The following is a 20,672-nucleotide window of genomic DNA, read 5'->3' on the forward strand; positions in this document are numbered from 1 at the left end:
CTCAACTCTTGACTCTGCTGCTAGACCAGATGACATGAGTTCATGTGTCCCAAAAACCTACTCAGCTGGTCTTGCACATCCTTTCTCTGCTCTAACCACTCTGTCATTTGCGCAATGTCATCTTCCATCTGCTTGGAAATCCACTAACATCACTGAACTACATCAAAACATCTCGGACCCCCTCGGATCCCCTCAACTACAGACCTATCGGCTTACTTCCAATCATCAGCAAGGTCATGGAATCCATCATCGCAGTTGATATTAAATCGTTCCTTTTCTCCAACAACCTCATCTCAGATCATCAATTAAGATTCAGACCAGGTCACTCCACTTTGACAGGCTGCTACTTTGCTCCCAACAATGGATCCTTCACTCCCTTAATGTCAGAGAATGGATCCTTCGCTTCCCAGCAATAGATCCTTTGTTTCACTCTTTCGCTGCTCCTTCGCTCTCTCAATGTCAGACATGAGATTGGGGCCTTCTCGCTGGACATATCTCGTACTTTTGATACGGTCTGGCATCCTGCATTGCTCTCCAAACCGTCTGCCTATGGAATCCAAGGCCAACTCCACACATGGCTAACTGACTTCCTCTACTCTAGTAGCCAACGTGTGGCACTCAACGGAATCCTTGAGGAGTACCTGGAGGAGTATTAAGGCTGGAGTACCCCAAGGCAGTGTTCTGGATCCAGTCATTTTCCTGTTCTTCATGAATAATCTCTCTGACTCTTGTCTATTTGCTGATGATTCCACCCTCTGCCGTCTCATCTCTCATCCTTCAGACAGACAGGCAGCAGCCTCTTTCTTTCTTTCTCTCTCTCTGTCTCTCCCCGAACACATCCCACAAACTCACCTCAGCAGCCTCGCAAGGTGGAGAACAAGGTCCTCAATATCATTGGAATACCCCGCAATGAAGCTGAATCTCCGGGCATGTTACTCCTACATCACAGACAGGCCAGTGACCTTTCTGTCTTTGACCACCTCCTTTCTGCTTATGCACCCTATCCTTTGTGTTCTACCCCACCCCCTCCCAACCCCCAATTTCCCCTACTTCCAAAGGTCTCTGCAGGGTGTACACAGTCTGCCACTAACTCACCTATGGCAAAACTCTGCATATCCAAGGTAACTACTCACCTCCACTCATCTATTCTTCTTTTCTTTTCTCTCACTTGTGGAACCATCTTCCTCAGTCTGTACAATCTCACTTCCCTCAAGGTCTTCAATATGGTTGTCCTCCACCTCCTTGGATCATCTCCCATTCCTACTCCTGATGTTTTCTACTCTCTTTAAAGGTCCCATGACACTCAAAACTTTCTGGTTATTTATATATTAACTTGACCTTCCAAGTGAAGCAATCACCCATGTTTCTTTTTTTTTAATCAACAATGGGATAATTAGACCAATATTTCGAACATTTCTAGTGCTTTTCACAACTTGCTAAAGTTGAGTTCAGCGAACCACAGGTCACGTGACCGTTGACGTCATCTCCAGAATGCGACTCGCACAGAGGGGATTGATTCGACGTCGCGCACCATATAAAATACGTACAAATGCATTGAGCACGTGTTTGCGATCTCACTGATCGTCTTCTGATGAACGAATGTCTAGTTGGTATTGCTACGTCTAAGTTATGAGAAATAAATTACAAGTGGAGGCAAGCTAACAGCACTGTTGTTGTACATGCACTTATACCAAGGCCGTTGGCATGTGAATCACTTTTTAATTAGGGAGCAAGCATAATTCATTTCAGAATTTTCTAATTTAAGACTATTGGTGATGCAACATGTTTCTGGTGGCAGCAAAAAAAAAAAATCTATACACTGAGGACAATATGCTCTTTAAAATCTCAACGTTATCACAAACGTCAACTGCATGCCTGGTAGGGTAGGGTTCGCTTAGGATTATGAACGTCCCTGCTTCTCTGACACATCGACAAAGGTATCGGGTAGGCAACATGCTTCGTAAAGGCGCATGAGGAGTATATTTTGTTACTGTACATGTGGGTCAGAATAATACAGTTTGCACCGGCACATAAACGAATATACTTTTTGCAATACTGTAAAGGAATTAATACTGATTGCACATGGTAATTTGCCCAAAATATTACAGCAATTAAAATATAAAGTACAATTATTAAATACAAATATATACATATAGTGCAAAGATAATGAGCAGACCTGCGCAAAGAAATGAAAACTGCAACAGAAAAGAAATCTTCTTGTTGACTTGTGTATACCCTTGCAATGAAGCTTACAAACAACAAGTAACAACACAGGAATACCCATGCCCACCCAAGATAAAAAATAATGACGACAATAAATGTACCTTTGGATATCTGACAAAATGCCCACTTCACGCTTCCTCAAATCCCCGATACTCCTATTACACGGCCTCATAGCCTCGGGATTCTTACGCATTGACTTATACATTGTGTGCATGCTAATACAAGGTACTTGTCAACTCTCGAGTCTAGACTAGTCCGATAAATCCGTCGTCCATCCGACTAGGCCGATAAATCTGACGTACTGTAACTTTCTTTTATTATTCTCTTTTCTTCATTGTTTCTTACTGGCGCGACATGACGACAGTAGGAATAAAATAAATAAAAATGCAACAGAACGTCAGATTTATCAGACTACTTCAGACAATTGTGTCACAAGGTGTGTTCTGCACACAAGTTTTCATCGAATCCAGACAGCGAGATTGCTTCGTTTTATGCGTGGAGAGATACGGCCGATGACATGCGCTGGCCTTGCTTGCGATTCATTCGCCGCGGTGCAACATGTCCGCTGCGCTGTGCTGGTCACGTCACCTCACTAAAATATTTCTGATATCGAGCAGTATGCAAGTCGAATTTACATTATTGAATTACGAATAGGATTTAGTCTAACTAGTTGTTATTGCCAAATCTTCCTTCGATGTCCTCCCAATAATCATGAACGCCGGGAATTTCATTGCCAGTTTCCTCTGCTTGTCATGCTTCAGGCTCGAACTGGTAAGGCCGTACTTTATTTCCAGCTGCCTGAACTTCACCTCCCGTGACTACGTTATTCAACAATTCTCCATGTGATTCAGACCAAAATCCTTCATTTCTCTCACACTCACTGTCGCTACCAGACAAATCAAAATCCATGTCATCCATTATTCAAAACCAAATGTTTGATTTTTTTTTAAAGCAGAAATGAACGAAGCGATTGAGTCGACCAATCGAATGTGGAAATGCACAGAAAGCCAATATAATCACGAAGACCACCAACCCGAGCAATTTACGTGCAGCCTTTGTCATCCTGCAGTTGACGTCATGTGGGTTACGCCCCTTTCAGTAGAATTTTTAGGGGCGTTCCCGAAGAGGTTTGTTTTTTTAATTTTACATTTTACAGAACGAGTATTGTGAAAAAAATTGTCAGATCTGAAATCACGATGAAAAACTCCTATAGGACATATATATATATATATATATATATATATATATATATATATATATATATATATATATATATATATATATATATATATATGCAATTTCAGTACTTTTGGGTGTCATGGGACCTTTAACCTCTCCTTTCCTTTTCAAGTTATTGAGTTGTCCTCACTATTTCGCCACCCACCTTTTCATTTTTTGTTCCATTTCTGCTTCATCCTTGATTTTTTCCTTACTTTGCTTGCTGCGTTTGATTTTTTATCCAGCTTGTTCACTCCCTGTGTCATCCTCCCCCTCCCCTTTGCCTCATTCTTCCCCTCTTCATCCAAGTGTCCCTCTACGCTGATGTTTATGTGCTTCCCCCTTTTGCATTCTGTCCTTTTCATGTCCTGCTTTGTGTTCTCGCTCTTCCATGTGCCGAGACTTTATATGCAAGAAACGATGAAGTACAGAAGGAGGTGGGGCAGGGGAATGCACACCAGTATAAGGTGGATAGTGCTAAACAGGCGTTGTGTTCACTCTACATAGTCAGCATTCCAGCTCAACTTTCAGACACATTCATGCCAGGGTCCTGGAAAGTTTAACCTTGCATCGCCCTCTGTTACGATAACATTGTAGAGATTGCATTTGAACGTTTATAATCCAAATATGTTTGTACATTATTTTTGTGTGGATGAGAAACAGGAAAGAGATTAAACTATGTAAATATTTTTCACAGAATATTTTATGATCATTCGGATTTGAGCCAATGCGGTGAGGCTTCTTTGCAATATATCAAATTTACATTGGGGTTATGCGGGGGGACATGATGTCGTAAAGAATTAATGGTCCCTCTTTTAGAATAATGAAGTTGGGATCAAAATGAACATTATGATGATTTGTCATCACAATTTGACATTGAAAATAATATATTAAATGCCATCGATTGGGGGGGGGGGGGAGAACAAAGTTTTTATAAGAAAGATAAAACATCACCCAATGTGCATCGACGTGCAATACAGCAAAAAATGTCATAAGACAATTAAGATACAAGACTTGGAAAATAAAATATGGAGCCAAAATGACGTATTCTATGTGTGCAAGGTGAATGATGGGAAAGAGGTAAATTGATTAATAAAATGACAAAACAAAAGTGTATAAAAGTGAGAATTGGGAGGATGATGGAGATAAGGGGGCATCAAAGCATTACCGAGAAAAATGGATTTTGAGGCAAATGCATCGATGGGTATGCTTACAGGCCTCCACCCCCATTAGATGTCAACAGTTACGTTTGATCCCAATTAAAAGCCACATGAGGGCATGAGAGAGAAAGGAGAAATAAGTAGAAGAGACAACATAAGATGCTTCCAACTTGAGTTATGGTCTGCAAAAAAATTTTTCCGAGGGCACAGGACCTTTCCCCTTTGACCGATGGAACTCAAAATTGAATCAGTTCATCGTTGTATCGCATTCAATGCGTGTGCCAAATTTGGTTGAAATCTATTCAGTGATTCACAAGTTATTGTCGTAACAATGATCTTCAATAAAAAGACCTTTGACCTTTAGGACGCAGAATTGAAGACGTTCATCTTTATATTACATTTGATACTTGTGCCGAGTTTGATTTAAATATTTTAGTGGTTCTTAGGTTATAGTGGTTCCAAAAAAAAAAAGAAGCTCGAATGAGCTAAGATCCTCATCCTCTGAATGATGTCATAAAAACGAATATGACGTCATTGTGATGTATCAGGTTTGCGATAAATTATCTGTGCTAATGCCTGGCTTGATTCCCGCAAACAAAATTCAAACAGCTTGCCGAGTTTTTCGGAGATAATGGTATAGGCGATTTCCATTAGCGGCGATATTATGACGTCAACTTTTTTTCTCGGAAGAATTTCCAAAATCGGAGATGGTTACTGCCTGCGCGTGGGCTTTCTGCATATACATGGCAAGTTTCACGAAGATCCGATGAAAACTCTGGGTTGTGAAACAAAAAATGTCAAAAAATAGGAATGACGCCATAAAAATTGATATGACGTCATAGTGATGTATCATATGTGCGGTAATTCATCTCTGCTATGCCCTGTTCGATTCCCGCAAACAGAATTCAAAAAGCTTGCCTGGTTTCGGAGATAATTTTTTTAGGTGATTTCCATTAGCGGAGATATTTTGACGTCATAACTTTTTTTCTCGGAGGAATTTTCAAAATCGAAGATCGTTACTGTCTGCGCAGGGTATTTTTACATATATACGCCAGGTTTCAGGAAGTTTCGATGAAAACTGAAGGCTGTGAAACAAAAAAGTCCACAAGAACAACAACGTGAGTAAGACAGAGATCCTCCACGAGGATCTAAAAAACAATGAAGGACGGACGGACACACTGACAACCAACAAACATAATGCCTCCGGTCTTTGGCTGTGAAGGCATAAAAATGGGAAATTATTTGATGAAAGAACACCTCTTCCCTTTTCATTCACCTCCCAGACAACTCCCATCCTTACAACACCTCTTCCTCTATCTCTCCATATTCCACTCCATCCATCCATATCATTTTATATTTTTCTCCATTTCCACATTCCTACACAATATTGTGACGTTCACGGGACTTGAACAGTCCCGCTAACGTAGAATGAGCCGAAACGATGGAGGCGGTTTATTTTTATAACCCAAAGATGGCGGTTCTAATCGCTCGACCGCAAACGGGACGAGGAAGGTGGCACAAGTCACTTTTCACTGAGTTGATAACGTTTATTCCTCTAACCAGAAATAACAAGACTCGGCAAGAGGAGGGATCCGGGGCGATTCGACGGGATGGTGGTGTGGGTTCGGGCGTGGGGAAAACACAGACAATTCCAATGAATATACAAATCTCAAACCCTCTAAGGCGCCAGGTACACACACACACACACACACACACACACACACACACACACACACACACACACACACACACACACACACACACACACACACACACAAAACGTAGCTGGTCCTGGTGGTCAGGCTGGCCCGTGGTGTGGACGCAACATTCCCTGGATTGGCGTCAGACGAGCTGGCGTTGCGCTCGTCAGGGGCAGGAGACACCGTGGTGCTGTCGACCTCCTGGTCCTGGCCCAAGTCCGCTCACAGCCGCCAGGGAACCAGTTCTGGCACCAAGTTGCGAGCAGGAGAGGGAGGCAGGTCCGCCTGCCGGTCGACCCCGTACTCCGAGCCAGCAGAACCCCAGAGCCAACCAAGGTGAGGCACGAGGCACAAGAAGGCCTCGAGACACGATGAAAAACAGGATCGAATCAGCCCAACAACACAGCACGCTCCCAGCACAACAGCCTCCACCAGACAGTTTTTCTGTCCCGATCTTCTTCCTCTTTCTTTTCGACCCCGAACAGAACCTTTTTATCCTCCCGTCCTCATCACTTCCAATCGAGCCGCTTTATTGGCCCTGCGCCGTCGCCTTCCGCCAATCGTGATCACGGGGCGGAGCCATCCGCAGCACTGTCCTGTGACGTCACGGCAAGCCTCCAGGGACTACTAAAGGGGTTTACGCAGACACACTTACCCTATCCCGTGTCCCTATCTAATTACGTGACAATTATCATTTCCCCCTTGAAGAAATGGACATTTACTAGACAACTTATCACCACTGAATAGATACTTATTACATCGAGATCCTGGTAAACTCGAACAGCATGGCATACCTAATTAAACATCCTAATTACCCTTTGAATGCATACCCCCCCTCAAACGTAACAATATGTATCTCGATGACTTGCATTACATGCATACATCAACTCAACAACTGTTTGCATTAAAGTACTCGTCCACAGTGATGGGAAAAGGTCGAAGTTAATCGAGCAATTTAAATTATTTATTGAACTTTTAAAAGTTTACTTGTGTTGTATTCTTGGTTTCACTGAGAGCCAAAGCTCTGAGCTTAAACTGCCTACTACGAAATACTGGTGCAACATCGGGTGGTAGAGGTTCAGTTTGACTGAAAAGAGGACAAAGTATAGCTATTTTAAATAGAGTGTTACTCCACAAAGATCTGTACTGAATCTAATTTAATCCAGATGTTCATGCTGTATTTAAAGATTACTGGCAATGACGATAAATTGTCTGACTATACTGCATCAAGAAAAATGAAATGAAAATACAAAATAACCAATTAGCAGCTTTTCAAACGCAGTGTGGGGGGGGGGGGGGAGTGGCTGCTGTAAACGGGAGACAGACAAACATACGGACAGACACCATGGTTGGCAATATGAAATATATCTCTGTCCAATAGAAAGATTTTTTTCCACAATTAATAACGCAGTTATATGTATTAAATAAAGGAGATATCCAGATAAAAAATAAATAAATAAGTTAGTAAATATTATTTATAAATTTCATTATAAATAAGCATTGTTGGTGGTTGCTAAGATACGCAATGCAGCATATTAAAATCGCTTGTTAATGACAGTTTGAGTCAATGGTTCGATGGAGTTGCAGTGTAATGGACATGTCTGTAAGGTAAAGTGTTTATCGCTTAATATATAATCATATAAAGTGATGCATGATTAAAGTTATTCAAATGTAGTAATACTTTAAATAAAAGTAATAATTAAATAAGTTTGAATAAGGATATCACATTGCTGTGTTGACTGTCGATCTGGATCCAACTTTGAGATTGTGGGTCCATTGATGTTAAATATTCGAGTAATGTGGACCTGTGACCGGGATTGTGGATCCGCTGTTTGGAGAGGTTCTGGGCTGAAAGGATCGAAACATTGATGATAAACGGTGCCCGGCTGATGATCCGGGCAGTTTGGAAATCAGTCAATTGTTTATAAGTTAAGGTTATAACTTCAACTAAAATAGCGTGCGTGCGTGCGTGCGTGCGTGCGTGCGTGCGTGCGTGCGTGTGGTCTGGCTTCCTTCTTGGGACTACGGTGCAGTAATTGATCTTCATTTTGATCATGTGTTCGTTGAAAATAGTGAGCTTCACTGTACTGTATAACACCCATTATAATATCTATCTTCATCCGAGAAAAACCTTGATCTTGCTCTGAGAAGAATCAGCCATCATAATAATTTATATAATACCAAATTTAACTTATTGATTTGATTTGGTCTGGAGGATGTCTTATTCTCTTCAATGGTATTATATTTACTTTCAGAAAAAACTATTTCAAAACAAATTTACAACTCTATTGATAAAGGGTGAAAGCAATGTTCAAAGTAAATGTTGAAGAATATTTTTTTAAATTCCATTTGGATGAAGAATGGGCAAAGTGTTCTTACCATTTGGTGTGAAACCAAATCCTGATTTTTAAATCTTCCTCCTCAAGAGAGATAAATAAATGATGACCTTTCACACCAGACTCCTCAAATAATACCCAAACACTGTACTCAAAGTCAACATTTATTCTCCCCCGTCACATCTGCGTTGAGAACAGCTGCGCCAACCTTTGTAAATGGCTACGAGCCAGAAGTTCTTCAAACGTTCATCGAAATGAATCAAAGATGATCAATTACTCTCATAGTAAAGTGAAAAAAGCGAGATATCCTGCAGAAACAAATGATAAAGTAGCAAAGCTTTCGTTTATTCCAAATGCATAAATCCAACGACTGTGATAGAATGTAAATGGACAGATTAAAAATATCTCCTTAAGAATACCTGCGACTTTACATCTTCATGGGATCAGATAACCTTCAAATCTTTGTATCATCCAACAATGTCCTTCAGTTTGAGCAGTAACAGACGCGTCGCTTTGCTACTTACAATTTCCCTTTGGAGTTTTCTAGAATTCTTTATAATACAGCAGTTATCTTGAGCTAACGGATTTGTAACTATTTTCCAAGCGCTTTATATTCTATAAAACTTCGAGAAATTGTTGGTTGAGGACAGAGATGTCAGAACTTGCTATCACACGTGCTCAGTGTGACAAAGAGCACTGTATCCGGAAGCAAAGATAAAAAGATGTAAAACTAAATAAGCAACAAAAATAATAAAATAAACGTATTGAACCCATTGACATGAAGAATAAAAATAAAGGATGTGAAATTTCCAAGTCATTGGAAGAAGACTTACAATCAGAAATAACATCTCGATGAACAAGAATAACTTTGCAATATCATACAATTGATCGAGAGTGCATTGCTGTTCTCCCGACGACAAACACAGAGGTAAGCGACCTTGTCCGATGTTGCCGAGCCAAGTGACGAACGTTGAACTCCATTCTGAGGTTCAGAGAGCTCTAATGGCCGCAAAACGTGGGCCGGTAAAATATATCCAGAAACTATAACAGCAAGACGTCTCGATGCTTTTGAAGAATGTTTTGTACAAGGCCCGTTTCACATAAGCGAATGAAAGGCATTTTGGAAGGAGGCAACGTCAACAACTTAATCTGCAGATAATTTACATCGATCTGGACCGGACTCGGAATAAAATATTAAGCTTTTCAACAGGAGCCGATGGAGGCAATTTAAGCCGAGCAAATATTTCATTTTTGTACAAACTTGCGCTCCAGTTTGGTCTGTTATAAGTGATGCAAGTCATTAAATGCAAAGGCTGTGCCTTTGAGGCCTAAGGATGGGGATACAAGATTAAAGCCTGCATTTCAACAACATCGGTGGTTAAAAGGGAGTTTTAAACAGGAAAGGGGTCAGGGGGAGGTCAAGACCAAGGCCGACTAAGCCTGCGACAAAGTTATCCCTCCACCAAAAGTCTCCAAGTTCTCGGGAATGTTACGCCATGGTCCAGCTTGCAAACACATCACACTTATAAAAGTATTCAATTACAAACGGAGCTTTTCTCATGACGATCGACAAAATGCAATGCTCACTGTGAATGACATCAGCTTTGTCTGCTAAAGAAAGAATATTCCAATAATGCACAATAATAAATGCATTTTATGGCAGATATGTGTAAAGCACGAATTCCCGTGTTTATGTAAAGGCATTACGGTTGATCATCAATGTTAATGGTTTCAGCTTCCTGTTCATTATTCTTCTGTACACAGAAATCAAAGGTCAGAGAGCAGAGAGCAGAGATGAAGATCACAAATGAAGGCTCATCAGTGTTGCATCCATTTACCTGGGCTGGTTGTTTCAGAGGTAAGGCTTCAATGGAATATAGCAATTATAACACAAGAGAGTTGTTGTCAGAGATGTTTTGATGGAAGCACTTTTGTACTTGACATAAATATCAGGATTAGGAGTTCAGTGCAGTTGATACTGTTCAGTTTTGATCACATGCACACAATCGGTGCTGCAAGTAACTTACAGGCTTGTCGGTGCTGGTAGGACTCCAGAAATGGAGCCGTTTGTTCAAGGATATTTAACGAGTGCATTATAAAATTAGGAAGCAGTGAATGTCGTAAGTCTCATAACAAGTCAAAATAAATAGCTCTCCATCTTGTTTGCGGTCTCTTCAACAAGTGACGAGATGTTCCAAGATGTGGCACATTCAGTGAAAGGGGTTCCCACAAAGCTCCATGGAAGCGCGTAGTGTCCCGCAGTGCCAGAGTTATTCATGGATGCATAAATACAAGTATGGTCAAAACAAATGCAGCATTGAGGAAGTAGTTAGCTACACTTGCACGACTTCACAACCATGTTGGAAAGCTGCTCCACCTTGGGCGTCTTTCCGACGTAATAGAGAATGGTGAGGGGTTCCAGTTCCTGGGCTGCGCAGCAGGGCGACACAGATGCCTCTGGGTTGATGATGCTGTATAAACTCAGCACCTGGAAAAGTCACATGTGTTCCAATCATTTCTACTGCACAGCAGCTTTTAACAACAAAATCGATTTCAGAATCGACCGACAATTCATGGTCTTTTTTCTGTACAGTGCAACTTGGGCGTTGGTCAAAAACAAGCAGGCTCTGAAATGCCAGTCATTTTGAGGGAGGAAACAGGAGAGTCCTACAGTTTTCAGACAATCTTGGCAGGTGATCAACCGAGAGTCGAACTGCACTTGAGCCTGTTTAGCTTACATAAGCTGGCAATGTCAGTTGCTTCAGGCCAAAAATTTCCACGTTGAGTTTGTCCATAACACAGGGCCATGCTGCAAGTGCTGACTCCTTGCAACGTGCAGTAGTCATCGCACAGGGGAAAAAAAGAAGAAAAGAAAAAAAAAAAACGTACGGCCCCAAAAACAAAAGGCTTTGGCAAAAGTATATTGGCAAACGAAAGCAGGAAAATACTCTCCAGTTATTTATAATCAAAAAATATCTTGATGACTTGGCTTAGAAAAATCATTAAAAAGACTTAAAACCTCGACCATTTACCGTGTGACCAAAGCAACCGGAACCCAATCAATGAAATAAACCTTTATTTTTTTTTTAATTAGAATGACACGTTCATTGGTACACATTTGCTTCACATGATGCATGATCACGATGGAACGTTTCGGATGGAAATCTTTAATGTAATTGATGTTCGAGCACATTCTGCAGATGTCGGCCTCTCCGCTGCATGCACACTTGGATTCGACGGAGGAAATTGTTGGCCTATCATTATTTTTCGGTTCAGATTTTTTTAACAGTGCCTTCTTCTCGAAATTGTTTTAGTCAAGCAAATATCCGTGTCTCGTTAGGAGCAGCGCGAGTTTTGAAACTCCTTCCTGAACTCCGTTTGAGCCTTCCTGAAGGATTTCGTTCTCATGTAGTTTTCGACCGAAAACGATTTTTCTGTTGTTGTCCACGATATGTTGAGAAAATGGGGTCATCTTGGCGAAATCGAAATCTGCGGCCTACGCACGTGCTCCACTTTGTGCTCCTTCAAAAAGTAAGAGGATATCATTGGTATCGAGGAAGTCACTTGAGGTATGGTCGGTGATGCTGTTTTGTGGTCACCCTTGTACATGCCTGACGTGGCCTTTCTCACCCTTAGACCCTGGAACAGCGAGGTTTGTTTATTTCGCAGCCAATCAACGTGCATTTCTTGAAAACTGATGCACATTTTAAAGTTCCACAAAATGCTTCCTATACTTTATGAAACGAACATCGAGTCAAAGATCAAAGAATTTGATTCGAGGCAGAATCACATCTGACTAAAATAACCACTGAGCACTGAACCTGCAAGATTCACTCCATCATTAAGCAGGCTGTCTTTAGGAGACCACATCAAGACAGACACAACATGTAAACAATAAGGATCCAATTGTAGCTTTCAAAATTATTTTGGACTTTTTGGGCCTTTAGCATTGTTCAATTATAAACTCTTTGGCTATGCACACGAGGAACATTTGATTCGTGAGTAGACTCACGTTCATGCACATACAGCACATGATTGCGAGTTGTGAGGTTTCTGGGGGCATAGTGACGTCACTGAAATGCATCACCCACCCAATAGATCTGGGAAGCAACTCGCAAAGCCAGGCTGTTGTTTTTCATGTATTTAAAAAATATATATTTTTGTGTTTAAATCATTTGATGGAAACACGTTCTTTCCCATCACTGGGATAAAGGATAAAAGGGAGATGCATTTAAAACTGTTCCACATGATACTTGCCCGAACCACTAGGGGACTTCCAGGCTTTGCCCACATGGCTCCCCTGCAACCCCCACCAGAAAGTGACGAAAAAAAATATATACAAATATGCTCGTCAAGATGGTATGGATGAGCATCAATGTTATAAATTCAGTAAATATGATGTTAAGCAGAGTTCACTTACACCACTGTGCTGGGTGTCGGAGCTCCACAAATACGGACAGGGCCCGGTACAGACATTAGCCTGGTAACCCTTGGGCTCGTGGATCCAGTTCCATTCCAGGTCTTTGCGAAAATCGATGTAGAGGTAGCGAAGGCAGCAGTTTCCCTCCATGTTCCTAGGCCAGGGAAAATATAATAAGATGTCTATCCTGCTCAGTGTGGATTACAGCCAGAACCACAAGATGATAAGATGACCCAATATTGCCTGCAAACATTACCAAATTCGCTCCGTACATTTCCTTCTACATGCCCAACGGCACATCAATTGTCTCATAAACCTTGCACTTTCATGGCTCGTGCATTACCGCAAAGCATGATGCTTCAATTTAGAATTAAACAGCAGACTTCATTTGGCTGTCAATACAGAAGCCAAAAACTCAATTTGTTTTAGTAACAGTGAGGTCCACATTTGGGGACGGCAAGGCAATTGACAAGTGTCTCGGAGACATTGACAATATGATTGTGCCTCAGGGCACTCAGGAAGCTGTGAAAAGATGTTGGGGTAAGAGGTTAAAGTGGGGAACGCCGAGGTGCAACACTGAAATGGGGGATGCAGGGGTGAGATGAGAAAGGTTATGGTTGCAGCAGCCATAGAAGCACAAAGTAAAAGCAAGCCAAGTCAGTTGGGGCCTGAATGCTAGACTGCCGACACAAAGTATTGTTACGTTTGAGGGGGGGGGGTATGCATTCAAAGGGTAATCAGGATGTTTAATTAGGTATGCCATGCTGTTCGAGTTTACCAGGATCTCGATGTAATAAGTAGCAATTCAGTGGTGATAAGTTGTCTAGTAAATGTTCATTTCTTCAAGGGGGGAAATGATAATTGTCACGTAATAAGATAGGGACACGGGATAGGGTAAGTGTGTCTGCGTAAACCCCTTTTGGTATTCTCTGGAGACTGGCCGTGACGTCACAGGACAGTGCAGCGGATGGCTCCGCCCCGTGATCACGATTGGCAGAAGGCGACGGCGGTGGGCCAATAAACGGCTCGATTGGAAGTGACGAGGACAGGAGGATAAAAAGGTTCTGTTCGGGGTCGAAAAGGAAGAGGAAGAAGATCTGGACAAAAAGATCGTGTTTTTTTTGGTGGGGAGGCTGTTGCGCGGAGAGCGTCCTTGTTGTTGTGCTGATTTGATCGTGTTCTTCATCGTATCTTGGAGCCTTGCTGAGCCTCGTGCCTCACCTTGGTTGGCTCTGGGGTTCTGCTGACTCGGAGTACGGGGTCGAACGCCGGGCGGACCTGGCTCCCTCTCCTGCTCGCAACCTGGCACCAGAACTGGTTCCCTGGCGGCTGTGAGCGGACTTGGGCCAAGACCAGGAGGTCGACAGCACCACGGTTTCTCCTGCCCCCCTGACGAGAGCAAGGCCAGCTCGTCCGACGCCGATCCAGGGACAGTTGCGTCCACACCACGGTCCAGCCTGACCACCAGAAATAGCTACGTTTTGTGTGTGTGTGTGTGTGTGTGTGTGTGTGTGTGTGTGTGTGTGTGTGTGTGTGTGTGTGTGTGTGTGTGTGTGTGTGTGTGTGTGTGTGTGTGTGTTTTTGTGTGCTTGGCACCTTATAGGGTTTGAGATCTGTATATTCATTGGAATTGTCTGCGTTTTTCCCCACACCCGATCCCACACCATCCCGTCGAATCGCCCCGGATCCCTCTTCTTGCCGAGTCTTGTTATTTCTGGTTAATAATAAAAACAAATAAACATCATCAACTCAGTGAAAAGTGACTCGTGCCACCTTCCTCGTCCCGTTTGCGGTAGAGCGATTAGAACCGCCATGTTTGGGTTATAAATAAATAAACCGCCTCCATCGTTTCGGCTCATTCTACGTTGGCGGGACTGTTCAAGTCCCGTGGACGTCACAGTATTTTTCAGTCCATTGCAGGATAAAGGTCGATGTGAGATCACGTTGAAGATTGACATACTTGTCACACTCGTCAGGTGTTGAGCAGTGAGTGTGAGCAGCCATGGGAATTGAACCTACACCATCCATTGGAGAAACAAACTAGTGTCTAACCACTCGCCAGAACAGACAGGTGTGTCGATGAGTATACCTTTTGTAAATTTGAGGGTGACCGAAAAGGCACTCTGCTTCCGATTTCAGAAAAGAGACTTCTTTCAAGAATGTTAAGAAAAAAAATTAAGAATTATAAAATAAAATGTGCCGTAACTCGATGAGAGCTTTTTGAAAAACAAAAAATTCTCATTGCAATCGACACTTCAAACTCCAAGTCAGCAATATTTTTGAGTCTGTTCCATGTGACATCTAAACATATAAAAGCCCTGTGTATTTATTTCTCTGTCATGCAGGAAATGACATCACGTTCGTCATGAAAGGGAGCACACACAATATCAGTGTTAGCACCAGTCACCATTTGTTTCCACTCAGGAAACGTGAATTTATACCGTCCAAAACTTTTACTACACGCATCTGAAATTTGGTTCATTGAATGACCATTACGGTTATTTTTACGACAATGCTTGTAATTTTTATTTGCAGTATGTATATGTATGTATGTATATATATATATATATATATATATATGTGTGTGTATGTATATGAAATAAACCTTTCAGGAGCAGCCGAAAGAAGAAGAAGAAGATAAATATATATAATCCTGGTGTGTTGGCGCAGTGGTTAGGGCAACGGCTTGGGATCCAAAAGGTCCTGAGTTTAAGCCCCGTTGGGCCACTGAATTAATACACCAGGGGGTTGACTCAGCCTGCCATCCTTCCGAGGTCGGCGAAATGAGTACCAGTGTACTGGGCTGGTGTATACCCCGGTTAAAATAGGTGTACCATATCCCTGTGTCGTAAGAGGCGACCAGGGTTGCGTCAGGAAGGGCATCCGGCGTAAAACATGTGCCAAATCACTATGCGGATCATAACGGATGATCCGCTGTGGCGACCCCAAACAGGAGCAGCCTAAAGAAGAAGAAGAAGAATATATATATATATATATATATATATATATATATATATATATATATATATATATATATATATATATATATATATATATATATATATATATATATATATATATATATATATATATATATATATATATATATATATATATATATATATATACCGGGCGTAGTTGCGTGCGCCTGTTATCCGGCTACTTGGAGGCTTGGGTTGGAGGATCGCTTGAGGACGGAAGCTCCGCTCTGCACTGGGCCGCGCTATGAGAGTGTGTAGGGCAGCATGGAATCATGGTGAAACCCAATCCTTATCCCTGTGTCGTAAGAGGTGACCAGGGTTGTGTCAGGAAGGGCATCCGACGTAAAATCTATGCCAAATCGTATGCGGATCATAATGGATGATCCGCTGTGGCGACCCTGAACGGGAGCAGCCGAAAGAAGATATATATATATATATATATATATATATATATATATATATATATATATATATATATATACATATATACATATATACATATATACATATATACATATATACATATATACATATATACATATATACATATATACATATATACATATATACATACACACACACACACACACACACACACACACACACACACACACACACACACACACACACACACACACACACACACACACACACACACACACACACACACACACACACACACACACACACACACACACACACACTGTTGTAAGAGGCGACCAGGGTTGGCGTCAGGAAGGGCATCCGGCCATAAAACATTGCCTCAAGGAAAAGCCTAACCCCTGCACAGCAGGGAAAAATGGCTGTAAAAACGGTCATTATACACACACACACACACACACACACACACACACACACACACACACACACACACACACACACACACACACACACACACACACACACACACACACACACACACACAATTATGATGTCATCGGTCACGTGGTGTGGCAGCCATGTTGGAAAAATGGAAAAACTTTGGACCTCTGTAACTGAAACCGCACCAAAGAAAATATGTAGTTATGGATTTCAAAATCAGATCCAACTAATGCACACATTTCCTTGTACATGCCCAACGGCACATCAATTGTCCGATAAACCTTGCACTTTCATGGCTCGTGCATTACCGCAAAGCATGATGCTTCAATTTAGAATTAAATAGCAGACTTCATTTGGCTGTCAATACAGAACCCAAAAACTCAATTTGTTTTTGGGTTCTGTATTGTAACTCATCCAGGTCCTCAGAGTTATTTCCATAAATGCATGTTCAGAAAAGACCCATCCCCATTTCTTGTAGGATTTTAACTCCTTGATGCATTGGAGAAGGGCAGAGAACAGATTCCCTCTCGTTCTTCTGGGATAACCTTTTCCTCTTTACGACACATTCATGACGTATGATTTTATGTTAGTTTTCATTTTCCGCATGAGCGATATTCACCGTTCGTGCACGCGATAGATAGCCATCAGCCCAATGGAGAGACATTCTATTCCTTTTTCCATCAAGACACTTTGGACTTGCAGGACATTTGATGAAACACACCACAAGCTTTTCCTGAACAGTTATTCTGACGGTCAGACATGGCTGTGGATCATTTACCTCGGGCATCCACCTTTTTCCATCGACGTTTGACGTCCCGTTCAGCAGCTCCATGGATGCTGCTGGCTCTTGTTCGTGTCGAGCTGAACGGGAAGGTGATGGTTGCTGTTGACGTTTTATGAGCACTTCACGTTTTCGCTCGGTAATTCCGGCAAATGGCTGCTGTCTAGTGTTCATCCAGCACCCCGAACATGGCGTCGTGAGCCAAGACTGTGGTAATTGGGAGTTGCATCTTGCTCGATGGTGGGGAAGGCATGATCACGGGTGTTGACGGTTGGAGGTCACATGCAGTGATGCACCAATAGGCAAGCTGGATTTGGCTGCAGTCTGCTTGAGGCTCAGCCCACACTGGTCGCGGAGAAAAAGGACAGGAGGACCGCCTTCCGGACAGTTGGTGATAGTTCCTGACGGTTCCTTACAGTTCCTGGCGGCTCCTAACGGTTGGTGACAGTTGAACCGTTCCTGCTGGTTTTTCTCAGGACCTGGCTCTTGGCGTACCTGATTCTTGGCATCCCTGGTTCCTGGGGTGATGACGTGACATTGATTGGTGTTCGAGCCTGTTTGCGGGTGGGTGCACAGCAAGGGAGGGCGCTAGCAGCGGACCAAGGCACGCTGAAACATTTCAAGTCATTTTAGTAGACGCACGATGACTTCTGCCTTGGTAAGCCAAGACCGGATTTCTTTCCCCCCTGAATGATCTGCTGGGTACCCTTGTCTCGTGTTTAATTGGTAAGTAAGGCAGAGTGATAAGAATCTGTTCTTTGTCTCTTTCCTCGCACATATATGTATACATATGTACATACATAGAAACAGCTCTGGAAAAAATTAAGAGACCACTGCAAAATTATCAGTTTTTCTGGTTTTACTATTTCTAGGTATGTGTTTGAGTAAAATGAACATTTTTGTTTTATTCTATTAACTACTAACAACATTTCTCCCAAATTCCGAATAAAAATATTGTCATTTGGAGCATTTATTTGCATAAAATGACAACTGGTCAAAATAACAACAAAGATTCAGTCTTTTCAGACCTCAAATAATACAAACAAAACAAGTTCATATTCATTTTTAAACAACACAATACTAATGTTTTAACATAGGAACAGTTCAGAAATCAATATTTCATGGAATAACCCTGATTTTCAATCACAGCTTTCATGCGTCTTGGCATGCTCTCCACCAGTCTTTCACATTGCTGTTGGGTGACTTTATGCCACTCCTGGCACAAAAATTCAAGCAGCTCGGCTTTGTTTGATGGCTTGTGACCATCCATCTTCCTCTTGATCACATTCCAGAGGTTTTCAATGGGGTTCAGGTCTGGAGATTGGGCTGACCATGACAGGGTCTTGATCTGATGGTCCTCCATCCACACCTTGATTGACCTGGCTGTGTGGCATGGAGCATTGTCCTGCTGGAAAAACCAATCCTCAGAGTTGGGGAACATTGTCAGAGCAGAAGGAAGCAAATGTTCTTCCAGGACAACCTTGTACGTGGCTTGATTCATGAGTCCTTGATAAAGACAAATCTGCCCGAATCCAGCCTTGCTGAAGCACCCCCAGATCATCATCGATCCTCCACCAAATTTCACAGTGGGTGCGAGACACTGTGGCTTGTAGGCCTCTCCAGGTCTCAGTCTAACCATTAGTCAACCAGGTGTTGGGAAAAGCTGAAAATTGGACTCATCAGAGAAGATGACCTTACTCCAGTCCTCCACAGTCCAATCCTTATGGTCTTTTGCAAACCTCAGCCTGGCTCTTCTTTGCTTCTCATTGATAAAGGGCTTTTTCTGGCTTTGCACGACTTCAGCCCTGCCCCGAGGAGCCTGTTTCGAACCGTCCTCGCCGTGCACTTCACCCCAGCTGCCGGTTGCCATTCTCTCTGTAGGTCACTTGATGTCATCCTACGGTTGTTGAGTGACATTCGAATGAGTTGGCAGTCATCCCGGTCAGTGGAAAGTCGTTTTCGCCCTCTGCCAGTCTGTAGCTTTGTTGTCCCCAATGTCTGCTGCTTGACCTTGTTCTTATGAACCGCCGTCTTTGAAATTTTAAGGATGGAAGCAATGTGACGCTCACTGTATCCCTCTGCCAGTAAAGCCAGAATTGAACCCTTCTTTTCTCCACTCAAAACTTTTCTTTTCAACTCTTTTGGCAAGGTCAATAGTTATTTTTTTTGATTCCAATTACTTTTGAGGTACTACAAGCACTGTTTTTGCCATCCAGCTGGTCTTATTGCAAGAGGATAGTGATGACCACAGCAGTGGTTTTTATTCTTTTCCTTGTTAAATCAGATTCGGTTCAGGTGATCACCGAATCAGTAACTCACTAAGTAGAATGAGGTGTGTCTGTGTTGGAATTCAACAGACACTGGAATGGAATGGCTGCCATATATGTAGAGATGCTGATTTAAATTTTTTGGAGTGGTCTCTTGTTTTTTTCCAGAGGTGTGTGTGTGTGTGTGTGTGTGTGTGTGTGTGTGTGTGTGTGTGTGTGTGTGTGTGTGTGTGTGTGTGTGTATGTTTATATATATACATACACACACACACACACACACACACACACACACACACACACACACACACACACACACACAGCCTGGTGTTGGCGTAGTGCTTAGGGTAGCGGCTTGGGATCCAAAAGGTCCCGAGTTCAAGCCCCGTTGGCCACTTGAATTAATACACACCAGGAGGTTGACTCAGCCTGTCATCCTTCCAAGGTCGGCGAAGTGAGTACCAGTATACTGGGCCGGTGTATGCCCCGGTTAAAATAGGTGTACCATATCCCTGTGTCCTTAGAGGCGACCAGGGTTGCGTCAGGAAGGGCATCCGGCATAAAACCTATGCCAAATCACTATGCGGATCACACGGATGATCCGCTGTGGTGACCCATAACCGGAGCACCTGAAAAAAGAAGAAATATACATATATATATATATATATATATATACACACACACACACACACACACACACACACACACACACACACACACACACACACACACACACACACACACACACACACGAGGTGTGTTCAAAA

General features: G+C 42.4%; 2 protein-coding genes across 3 annotated transcripts in view; one reads left to right on the forward strand and one right to left on the reverse strand.

The window, feature by feature from the left end:
* LOC147022601 (uncharacterized) overlaps positions 1 to 20,672 on the forward strand; it is a 126,641-nt gene that overhangs the window by 23,312 nt on the left and 82,657 nt on the right. For both annotated transcript variants that reach the window (XM_085887344.1, XM_085887345.1), the window contains exon 3: positions 10,402 to 10,495. In XM_085887344.1, the coding sequence (XP_085743470.1) occupies positions 10,402 to 10,495 (94 nt within the window). The remainder of the gene's footprint in view (positions 1 to 10,401; positions 10,496 to 20,672) is intronic.
* Positions 8,962 to 20,672, reverse strand: part of LOC147022602 (transforming growth factor beta-2 proprotein-like) — a 101,348-nt gene continuing 89,637 nt past the window's right edge. Inside the window, exons 7-8 of the mRNA XM_085887342.1 lie at positions 13,058 to 13,211; positions 8,962 to 11,125 (exon numbers count right to left, since the gene is read on the reverse strand). Coding sequence (XP_085743468.1) covers positions 10,967 to 11,125; positions 13,058 to 13,211 — 313 coding nt within the window. The 3' untranslated portion in view covers positions 8,962 to 10,966. The remainder of the gene's footprint in view (positions 11,126 to 13,057; positions 13,212 to 20,672) is intronic.

This window comes from Eptatretus burgeri, chromosome 7 (assembly GCF_056783735.1).
Source record: "Eptatretus burgeri isolate ZD-2024b chromosome 7, Ebu_testis_v1, whole genome shotgun sequence".
NCBI classification, from domain to species: domain Eukaryota; kingdom Metazoa; phylum Chordata; class Myxini; order Myxiniformes; family Myxinidae; genus Eptatretus; species Eptatretus burgeri.